Source organism: Scomber japonicus, chromosome 23, assembly GCF_027409825.1.
Source record: "Scomber japonicus isolate fScoJap1 chromosome 23, fScoJap1.pri, whole genome shotgun sequence".
Taxonomy (NCBI): domain Eukaryota; kingdom Metazoa; phylum Chordata; class Actinopteri; order Scombriformes; family Scombridae; genus Scomber; species Scomber japonicus.
The window spans coordinates 20,742,417-20,753,342 of NC_070600.1; the positions used below are offsets into that span (position 1 = coordinate 20,742,417).

General features: G+C 43.4%; 1 protein-coding gene across 2 annotated transcripts; it reads left to right on the top strand.

The window, feature by feature from the left end:
- The first annotated feature begins 608 nt into the window (after positions 1 to 608).
- Positions 609 to 10,582, top strand: gata3 (GATA binding protein 3). 2 transcript variants are annotated; one of them, XM_053344226.1, is made up of 6 exons: positions 609 to 857; positions 1,869 to 2,402; positions 4,612 to 4,668; positions 4,828 to 4,874; positions 7,161 to 7,286; positions 9,768 to 10,582. In XM_053344226.1, the coding sequence occupies exons 1-6, from the start codon at positions 623 to 625 to the stop codon at positions 10,056 to 10,058; spliced, it is 1,290 nt and encodes a 429-aa protein (XP_053200201.1). In that variant the 5' UTR covers positions 609 to 622; the 3' UTR covers positions 10,059 to 10,582. The 2 variants fall into 2 exon arrangements, with proteins under 2 accessions (XP_053200201.1, XP_053200200.1); XM_053344225.1 differs by having other exon boundaries at positions 4,612 to 4,874.
- Positions 10,583 to 10,926: the final 344 nt, after the last annotated feature.

Here is a 10,926-nt window from a genome sequence, read left to right on the forward strand (position 1 = left end):
GCAAGCAAGAGTCACACAGACCGAGAGGGAAAGAGAGAGAGAGAGGAGCGGAGTTAATGGAGAGGGCTACAACTGCGCACAAACACAGATTTGATCAGTGAGTTTAACTTGCTGCTGGTGGTCAGTGTGCAGTGAAGCTATCGGCTGCAAACAGCGCCCGCACCTAAAAACCTCCACTACTTGTTGAGCTGGGGCTGAAAAACTGACACTTTTTTTTTATTGTCTGCGTGAGAGGAAGAAGTTCAGGAACTCTGCGTGGGACCGGTTTCCATTTTGGACGTATTTATATGTCAACACCTTTGTTGCATTTGTAATGTGGGGTATGTTTCGTGGTTAAATATTTATTTATTTTTTAAAAAGAAAAACCCGGGTTAATTCACTTATAAGCGTGAGCCCTTTTTTTTTTTAAAGTCGTGCTTGCATGTGAACAAATTTGAGAAAAATAAGACAATAAATTCTTCTCTCTGTCTCCAGGTGATCGGAAGCAAGCGCGGAACCTGTGGATTTAACTAAAAACGGATTTGGGACAGATTATTTCTTATCTTGTGACTTGTACCGGTTTGCTTCGGCGTGCATGAACATTTGCTGAAGACAAAAACAGCAACAACAAAAAAAAAAGGCAATGGAAGTAAGTGCGGATCAGCCACGATGGATGAGCCATCATCCCGCGGTGTTGAACGAGCAGCATCCCGGCTCACATCACCCGGGCCTCGGCCACTCATACATGGACCCTTCGCAGTATCCCCTCGCTGACGATGTGGATGTACTCTTTAATATCGATGGACAGGGGAACCACGTCTCTCCATACTATGGAAACTCAGTCCGAGCCGTCCAGAGGTACCCTCCTCCTCCACACAGTAAGTAAACGCTCTGTTTAGGCCTTTTATTTAATAATGTGCACATTATCCTGTTTCGGTCTTGGTGCGTAATTTACCCCTGCACAAAAAGACTCAATTACTGTCACTGTGTTAGGAATTATTTGTGTAATCTAAGTGTGATACAGACCGGGTTTCGGTTTTGGCCTGAGTTGACTTTGCCTGAAAATCATGAGAAGCTTAAGTGTTGTGAAACCATGCCGTAAACATGTATGGTTTACCTCCAGTTTGTCTTTGGTTTCTCTGCACTGCTCATATCACAACCTGTTTCCGTCTAAACTTACAAACATAAAAACAACACTCAGCTGACTCATATGTCAAAGTTTTTGTAAAGCTCGGGGTGTAATTTGTTTTCTGGATCAATCGAGTATTTGGTTACGGATTTAAACAAATAGACGTGTTGGCATAGAGGTCACAGATACACCTGGAAATATGTTTGGTATAATGCTCAGCAGCCCGTTCTCTCACATCTGATCTCATGCACAATATTTATCTTGATTACAAAAAATATATATATTCTATTCATCAGCACTTCTAGGGGTATTAGTGGTGTTGTCTATATTGTAGCATTTCACTTCCTGAGCAGTCAATTACATCGCAAGTTTTTCTTTTGAGGCTTTTTTGGCTTACAAGTTTTCAGGTGTCGCATCAATGAAACAGCCAAAGGGCAAAATTATGCACGTGCGGGGCCACATGAAACCCTCTAGTTTCTCTTCACAAGAGGGGGATCAAATAATTTCGACACGTCAAAATAGTATCGATAGAAAGTCTTTAAAAAATGACTTCTATGAGGAAATTAAACGAGAGCTTTGTGTTGAAATCGTGCGTAAATATATATGGAGCAAATCTGTGCGTAATTGTTTGTGCTTGTTTAGGCCCTTAAATCTCCACTCTGACACTTTCAAAATGGAAAATAATGTGAATGTGTATTTATTGTGATTGCAGACTTGTGTCAGCTTGTAATGTTTTTCTTGTGTTTCTGTGCTGCCTCAGGTAGCCAGGTGTGCCGTCCTTCATTACTGCACGGCTCTCTGCCCTGGCTGGAGGGGAGCAAAGGCATCGCCCCGCACCACAGCACTTCCCCTTGGAACCTGAGCCCCTTCCCCAAGAACCCCTTACACCACGGTTCCCCGGCCAGCCTGTCCGTCTACCCCCCGGCCTCCTCCTCCTCCCTGTCCACCGGTCATTCCAGTCCGCACCTCTTCACGTTTCCCCCGACCCCTCCGAAAGATGTATCCCCGGACCCGGGCATATCCACCCCGGGCTCCAGCAGCTCCGGTCGGCAGGAGGATAAAGAGTGCATAAAGTACCAAGTGACCCTGGCCGAGAGTATGAAACTGGAGTCAGCTCACAGCCGGAGCGTGGCATCAATCGGAGCAGGGTCATCCTCTGCCCACCACCCCATCGCCACATACCCATCCTATGTCCCTGAATACGGCCCAGGCCTCTTCCCACCAAGTAGCCTGATAGGTGGGTCATCTTCTAGTTATGGTTCCAAAACAAGACCAAAAACAAGGTCCTGTTCAGGTAGGCGTGCGCTTTATTACATTCCCTTTTGATCTAACTATTATTCCCCAGATTTGCAGCCTTAATGATCAGACATGTTTAATCTCATATAGGCAACAAAAAAAAAAAAAAAATGCCCATAAGCAGCTCATTCATCCCTCACATGAACAAACTCTCCTTTTGGGGCTAAAGGCCAAACAGGTCAACTTTTACAAGGCGCTTTAAAATGTGTCAAAGCTCTTTCTTTCATCATCATCTGACCATAATAATAACGATAATAATAATAATAATAATAACAATGATAGTAGTAATAAATGGATTTAATTTAAAGTTAATTTTTAAAAATAATAGGCCTAGTTGGAAGAATTTACTAAATATTTTTAATTAATTTATTGAATAAAATTAAGACTCACTGTCTAAAGAAAAATTCAATTTCCCAGACTCAGCTGGATATTTTCTCTCCAACAGAATAAATTCATCATGACGCAAAACGAGTTCAGAGTTGAACGCTCAGATTAATTTAGGTCATTTTTTTTTTGTTGTATTATCTTCCTCTACACTAACACAGAGGGGGGAATGAGACAGAGGGGAAGCCAGCTCTCTGGGCTGTGTCGCCCCGTTTATATGTTTAAGATAATCCCATTACTGTCAGACCAGTGCACGCCACAGTTGCATTGTTTACCCAGCGGTAGAGCACCGGATACTGCTCGTTCATTCACAGGGAAAAAAGCGGCTGAACCGTCGCCGTGACAGAGTGCACCAACTACCGAGGGAGGAAAGAGAAAGAGAGAGTGAGGGAAGATATTTCCAAATTGGACGGGGTAATTATTTTAAAGGTTGTTGCTGCGCCGCTGAAAAGCAGTTTTTCTGTAATGAGATTAATATCAGCGGCTTTGATGGGAGTATAGAAAACAGTGGATTAGTTGATGCATATCATCGGGATTATTCAGCATCATAACGCAGGGCCATTAATGCAAATAAAGATTTTAATTCGAGGATAATGTGAGATAATGTGCATTTAAAGATATTTCCTGATTTGAATAGTATTCCCCGTTTTAATGAGGTTATCAGTGCAGTGTGTGCATCATATCAACTTGGAGAAAACGCTCAAAGGCGTCTCTCTAAAGCTAAACACACCTTGTGCAACACAAATTCTGCATTGCAGAGGCCTGTGTGTTATTTTTTATTTTTTTGCACTGGATCCGATACAGTTCCTGTTTGATTTTAGCAGCGTCTTCTTCTGCCAAAAAAAGAGACATACTTGTCCAGGTGCTTGCATGTCTGTCACATCTAAAAACACAGCACGACCCGGACTGACGCATCTCTCTCTTTGTGAAGAAGTCGGGCTGTGTGTGTGTTTTTGCAGCTAAAAAAGGGGAAGTGCAGCTGCATGAAAATGCAAAAGCCTCTCGGCGTTGCACAAAAGCCCTGTGTGAGTCTCTGCTTTCAAATAATCTGACTGTGACTGCAGCTCCCTTGTTTCAGTTTCAGGCCCCCTTATACTATAATCAAACTGTTAGTGCGCGTCTCACCTGTCGGTGTCACTAGAGAAGTGCCAGTCAAACCTGAACACCCCCTCAATCATTTCAAAGCAGAGGATTTAGCCTATTCTAAGACATAATACAGCCTACAGACTACACTATTATTATTACCATTATTATTGTTATTTAAAGGAGAGATGAGTTGATGAGAGAAAGAAGAGGGCCTGTTTTATTAGAATTCATATAAAATATATATTTCACCGAGCAGAGTGGATTTTGTGTAGTAAAATAAATCCTGTTGAAGGACACGTAGCTTGAAGATGTTGTGGTTTTATTGAAATGATTTCTGCTTTATGGACCTTAACACAACTGTTACTCACCACCAACACTAACCACATGTGTTCAATGTGTGTATGTGTATGTGTGTGTGTGTTTGATTAATAATAATAACACAACTGCTGCTGCTATAAAATTCATGCAAACTATCACATCAATATTATTATGATTATTATGATTATTGATGTTTGCTGCTGTAAATATGACACAACTGCTTTTGCATGCTTTATTAAACTCATAATATTTTACTAACCTCTTTTTTATTCTCAGCTTAGATTAAAATAAATATTAAAACATTTCAAAAGGACCAACTGACCAGGACACTGTCTCCATGTTGTGTGCGTGTGTGTTTTGGGTTTGTGTGCGTGTGTGTGCGTGCGTGTGTGTGCGTGTGTGTGTGTTGGCTCTTGCAGAGGGTAGAGAGTGTGTGAACTGCGGGGCCACGTCGACTCCGCTGTGGAGGCGGGACGGTACGGGTCACTATCTGTGTAACGCCTGCGGACTCTATCACAAGATGAACGGGCAGAATCGCCCTCTCATCAAACCCAAGCGGCGGCTGGTACGTTTCCACCTCTCCATCTCTCTATTGATGACATTTCCGTCTCTCTCTCTGTTTTTCCCCTATCCAGGAAGAAGTAGGCCTATTAGCTGCAGGAAATTGACTCGACAAGTGCAGGTCTCTGTTTTCAGATACTACCATAGAAAAAACTGCACAGTTGATTTTTTTTAAATGCAATGACGATGCTATTTTTTATTTGCTAAAAAAAATTGTCATTGAATCCACAAAGTATTCTGTTTGAGCAATATGGGCCCCATGTGTATTTTGGGGATGCCTCCAAACAAAAAATATATATATATATACCTCTGTAGCCTTTTACACTGATGGCTGCAGGCCTGCATTCAAACAAAAACATTTTAGCTTTGGTATTATAGTTTTTTTTGGTATACTAGCCTCAGGTGGAGCTATTTTTGCAGTTTGCAGATATTTGAGGGGGAAGCCCCTCTCGTCAGAGGTTTTAGAGGAGTTCCTCAGCTTTTTTGGCTACATGTAGGAGAAGAAAAAAAAAATCTTTCGAGGCAAAGATGGCTGTCCAGTTCAGCTCTGGACCTCTTCTCTCCTCCACTAATGTGAAAAACCGACTTCCCAGGAAAAGGCTGCCGGATATCTGAGCAGCGCAGATAAGTCGCTTTTAACAACACAGCCCCGCTTCCCCAGTCAAAACATAAAGGCTGCGGAGTCCGAGCCAGGCCAGCAACACAGTCACGACTTCAGATTGTTTAGTGTTATAACCTCTGCTTAAAAAGACATGAGGACGGTCAGGTGTGGGGTAATTGCCACGCCACATGTGACCTTATAGCACTGTTTTTTATTTATGTATCAGTGTGAAAAAAAACAAAAAACGACCTTAAAATGAGATCAGAGGAGGATTTAAAGTGTAAGATATGATCCGTGAATCAGATCATTTGCGTAATAACTCACCCACGCCATCTTTTAATACTCACATTTGTCTGAGATTTGATGTTTTTGGTGGCACGAAATATTAAGATGCGTAAGAATTTAGGGAATTTACACCAAAGATGGTAAAAAAAATAAAAAAAAACAAATGGTGAGATATAACACACACATCATATATGAGCCTATAACAGACATAATAAGATTTATTCCTCCTTTTTCTGATTGGTTATTCAAAGCACAGAGCAGCAGAGGTTATTAGGCCACCACATGTGTATAATTGGAAAATCCCTGCTAGAGATAATGTAGTCCTTTGCGTTAGTGTGTCCTTTGCGGTCACCTGTCTATTGATTGTTTTTAGAGATTATAACATCAATGTCAAGCCATTGCAGCAAACTGGGCTGTGAGGCAGGCAGGCAGGCAGGCAGGCAGCTAAATCCATGGGAAGACATGACTTTCACTGTGTCAGGATGAGGTGAAGGCTTTACTAGCCTATAGTAGCCTGAAGCGAAGCCAAAAATATCCAATTTTTTCTTCTTATTATGCTTTTAATTGGCGTGCAATTATTGCTATATGGTTTATTTTACTGCATCATTTAGTCATATTTTCTATCATAATATCCAAGTGTATAGAAAGCACACAGCCTTCAAAAGCCTTACTCCTATATAAGACCCTTTTAAATAAAGGATTAATCCATATAAATCTATATTAACACATTAGGGCCCTTTTCTTTTCTTTTTTTTTCTTTTAATTTCAATTGTCACGAGGTTGACATTTAAAACAAGCTTTCGTGGCACAAACACGCACTTTAAGGGGAATTTTAATCAGATTTAATAGCTCTCCCATTTCAAGGAACTGCTTTTATGTCTTCTGTAAATATTTATTCTCCAGGAGGTATGTGCTCTATGACGCTATTTTTAGCCTCCAGTGAAAGCAGCTCTGTTTTTGGTTTTTCTGTCTTTATTTTAAACTATTTTCAGCTTGCACTGAATGCAAAAAAGAATTCCCATGGGTGGACATTGAGAGTGTATGTACAGTTAGTAAAATAAAGCCTTTATTGACTGCCAGTTTTTTTTTTTTTTTTTTTGGATTTTTTTTGGGGAACAGTCTTAACACACAATGCGCATGACTGAAAATTAATGAATGTGTTTATAATCGTGATGTATCTGACATGAAATAAAAATACATCTGCCTTTACTTTGCATTGCATTCATAGGCATTAGCAGGCTTCTATGCAAGATGTCATGTATACAGGGTTGCCAAAAATCACCAAAAGAAGAAACATTTTAAAAATCCCCAAATCTTTGTGGAAAGCCTTTACGCAAAAAAAAAAGTTAGCCATATTCTAATCTGATCAATAATGAGTCAGTGTTAGATGAAATGGCAACCCTGGATCTTGGCGCTACATCTGTCAGAATAAACCTTTCTGTTGATTGGGTTATTACGTGGTCATGTGACGTTTTTTGTGTTTTTTTTTTTTCTTTTCTTTGGTGTTGTTTGTGTGTACAGTCCGCAGCCAGACGGGCAGGGACGTCATGCGCAAACTGTCAAACGACAACGACGACACTGTGGCGGAGAAACGCCAACGGGGACCCGGTGTGCAACGCCTGCGGCCTGTACTTTAAACTGCACAATGTAAGTAATAAACCTGCATAGGATATATCTCATTAAGTCATCTGAGCTTGTCTTTTAATATTTATTCCTTTCGCTTCCCATCTCCATTTCTTTTCTCATCACGTCCTGCTGGGCACCTTCCCCTCCCCTCCTGCTGAATATATTTGATCTGACTTGTCCCTGCAGAGAATTTCCGGGGCCACGGCGATAACAAATACTGTAGAATTAATATGATTTATTGGCAGTAAGTGCGAATCTAAAATGTATAAGACCGAAGTGAACTAAGCCCGCAGCCGCCTTGCTTTTGAATATTAAAGAAGGAAGCTTAATTAAAATTCGATTAATTTCCAGGCCGATTTTTTTTTTAAACTTATTTCTAGCCTTTTGGTTCCAAGCGCGCCAGGGACTTTGAGTCCCCCCTCTGACCACCAATCCGTCTGATTCGTTTTGGGTTGGTTAGTGCCTCACCACATCATTTCACATCCTCAATCTGAAAACCCCAGGGACTCGTTTATCTCTCCCTCTCTCTCCTCTCCTGTGCACAAAGCTGTCACTTTTAATCAAACAGCCATTGTGGTTGAAACTAATAATAATAATAACCAAGCTAGAACTGCTCTGAGGCCACATGTAGGTAATATTTTTCCCCTCTTCACAGACAACAGATAAAGGTTACCTATATCCTATATCCCTGTGTGTAAAGGGGAAGAATATCCTGCTCTGCTGCCCCCCTTGTCAGGCAAGCGCTCCCTGTTAAATCATTTTCCCATGTTACTTTTGGCAGATAGTTAGGCGCTGCAGAAACAGATTCAGACCAAGGTTAAAAGGAGAGAAGAATAATATTTCCCAGTTACATATTAGCATTTGAACTGACCCCGACCTCCACGTAATTGTGAAATTAGTTTATTTTGGTATTTCCAGACTTCTGTAAGGGCTCGCTCCCTTTGAAACAAATTCCACATTCTTCATGGGGAATTTAGTGGAGTCCCAGTTCGCCTGTGCTCTTGATGTGTGTGTATATGTGTGTGTGTGTGTGTGTGTGTGTCTACAGTCCCAAAACACCTGACAGTAGCAGTCTGTTGTCACATAAGCTTTGGCTTAGATAGCTTCTGAAAACAGACAAGTTGTCACAAACATGAGGCCTTGTTAAGACCCAAAACATAGAGAGCCTCTTTTTAGTAATCAGGGGTTTTCTCACCGCTTGTGAAAAGACATCTTTCTCATCTCTGTCTCTGAGTGATGTGCAGTGTGTTCAGCTTTGACACCACTATACATGGGCTGAGGTTTCAGGTGGTTAGGTACTGGTGTTGGTAGGGAGGATGTGTGTATTCTGCGGTGGTCATTGACTCAAATGCTTTGGCTCGGCTTTTGTTTGATGTGCCGTGGCGGCGGCCGAGCGCAGGCCGGAGGCCCAAGGCTTCCTCTGTGAGACCGTAGACATCTCAGCATCAAAGAGCAGAGGCCTGACAGGCTTTAGGTGGGCGTAGCATGCCTCAGAGCTGGAAGCAAGGCAGTCAAGGCAGAGAAAGTCACCCAGTATGGAGCCACATCTTAGAGAGTGAAACCACATCACTGGGGGGGCCACAGATCTCTGCCCTCCACTAATCATCGAGGCCATTCTGCTTAAAGAGTCAGCGAAAAAATGCCAATGTCTCAGACAGCGCGAGAGAGTGAGGAAGAAATCCCTGTTCCCATTTCCCCGGGAAGAAGCGCTCAGAAAGATCAGGAAGCCAGTCGGCCTCATCCACCTCGCCTCATAATCCTGCCCACAGCCGGAATTCCATCATCCAGCTCTCATTCCCGGCTAAACCTATGCTGGAATATGGCAGCTGTGGCCATTTTGGCCAGGAGATGGCCACGCGGTTGAGGAGGAGGGTGGAGGAGAGGAGGACTTGGCCGACGCCGGCGGTCGTCATGGCCATGTGTCTCTGTGGTTGACTGGCTGCACGTTAGCTGCCAGACCCTTCTCCGTCTCTGCTCTGCACACACTCTCTCCATCTTCCATCCACCCAACTACAACCCCCCCTCCCCTCCCCACCCTCTCCTTCTCTTTCTTTCTGGCATGGCCACAGCCTCAGATACAGTCCAGCTTAAAGGAATCAACATTTATATCCACTCCAACACACACAAACACAATGATAGACACATACACACAAAGCGTATATATAAACAATCTTCTCTTTCAGGATCAGACAGTCAGATTTGCCTCATAATGGGACTCCATTACATATCATTATGTCACAAGCCCCAAATCTGCCTCTATGGAAACTAAAAGCTCAGCCTGCGCCACATTTTTCTTATTTATTTTAAAAACTTGAAGACATCTCTCACTTGCGGTGCCTTTCTTGTTGTGCTGCTTAATGTAAATGGAGATGTAACTGTGATGTTGAAGTCTCCGCTCCTCACATCTGTGTTGCACTCAAACAAACAAGCAAAAAAAAATGCTCAGAATCAGTTGCAACAAAAGACTAACCTGCCATCTTTTCTGTCTCCTTTCGAGAGCAGATCAACCGACCTCTGACCATGAAGAAGGAAGGCATCCAGACCAGGAACAGGAAGATGTCCAGTAAGTCCAAGAAGAGCAAAAAGTCCCAAGACACCATGGACGACTTCTCCAAGAGCCTGATGGACAAGAGCAGCTCCTTCAGCCCGGCCGCGCTCTCCCGCCACATGTCATCCTTCCCTCCCTTCTCGCACTCAGGCCACATGCTGAGCACCCCCACACCCATGCACCCTTCCTCGGGCCTCCCATTCGCCCCCCACCACCCTTCCAGTATGGTCACAGCTATGGGTTAAACCTCCCAGAGCTGCGTCGCCCCCTGAACCCTCGGCCTCGCCACCACCACACCCCCCCTCGGTACCTCTGCTGACCTGCTTCCATATCCTAAAAAGACAAATAAACTTCTCCTCGGCCCAACCTAAGCTCCCCCGTCTCACCACCGAGCCGCGGCGTGTGAGAGCGACAGGCCTTAGGCTCCTTTATCCTCAGTTGTATCTTATTTTTATAAAAATCAAAGTGTACCTCTGCGATGTGAATGCTTTGCAGACTTGACTTGACTGTGGCGCACTGACCTCCAGGGGGAAGATTTTTTTTTTCCTCCAACCAAGGGGGCGAGAAAGAACATTTTCTCCCCCAAAAAACCACCGCCACCACCACATAGACGCTGTCCTCCCAGCTGATCCCATGATAAGCAGCTCCATTTGTGTACAAAAAGCCATTTTTCCACTCAAACATCACAAAAACAAACATTACAAAAACTTTTATGGTGCCCTCTCCCTTAATTTCCCAGCCCACCTCTCTTCAACCTACACCTGTGTAACAGGAAACCCCACCACCCCCAACCCTCGGCCCCACCGCCCCGCTCCCCCCTTCTTCTCCTTCTTCTTCTTCTTCCTCTTCTTCTTCTGCTGGAGAGATGAGGAGAGACAGACGTTGAATATATTTGTACAAATTGTATGAAATACAGTACATTTAATGAAGACTTTTTAATTAAGTAAGAAAAAAAAAAAGGAAACTTGCCCCTGGGCAGCTAACGACGAGAAGGGTACGAGTCGCAGCAGGTGGAGAGACTTGCTGCCGGAGGAGTGAGGAGAGGACACCTCCGAGTTCGGGAGGAAAAGGAAAGTGTGGAGGAGGAGGTGAGAAGACGAGAGGGGAAAGACT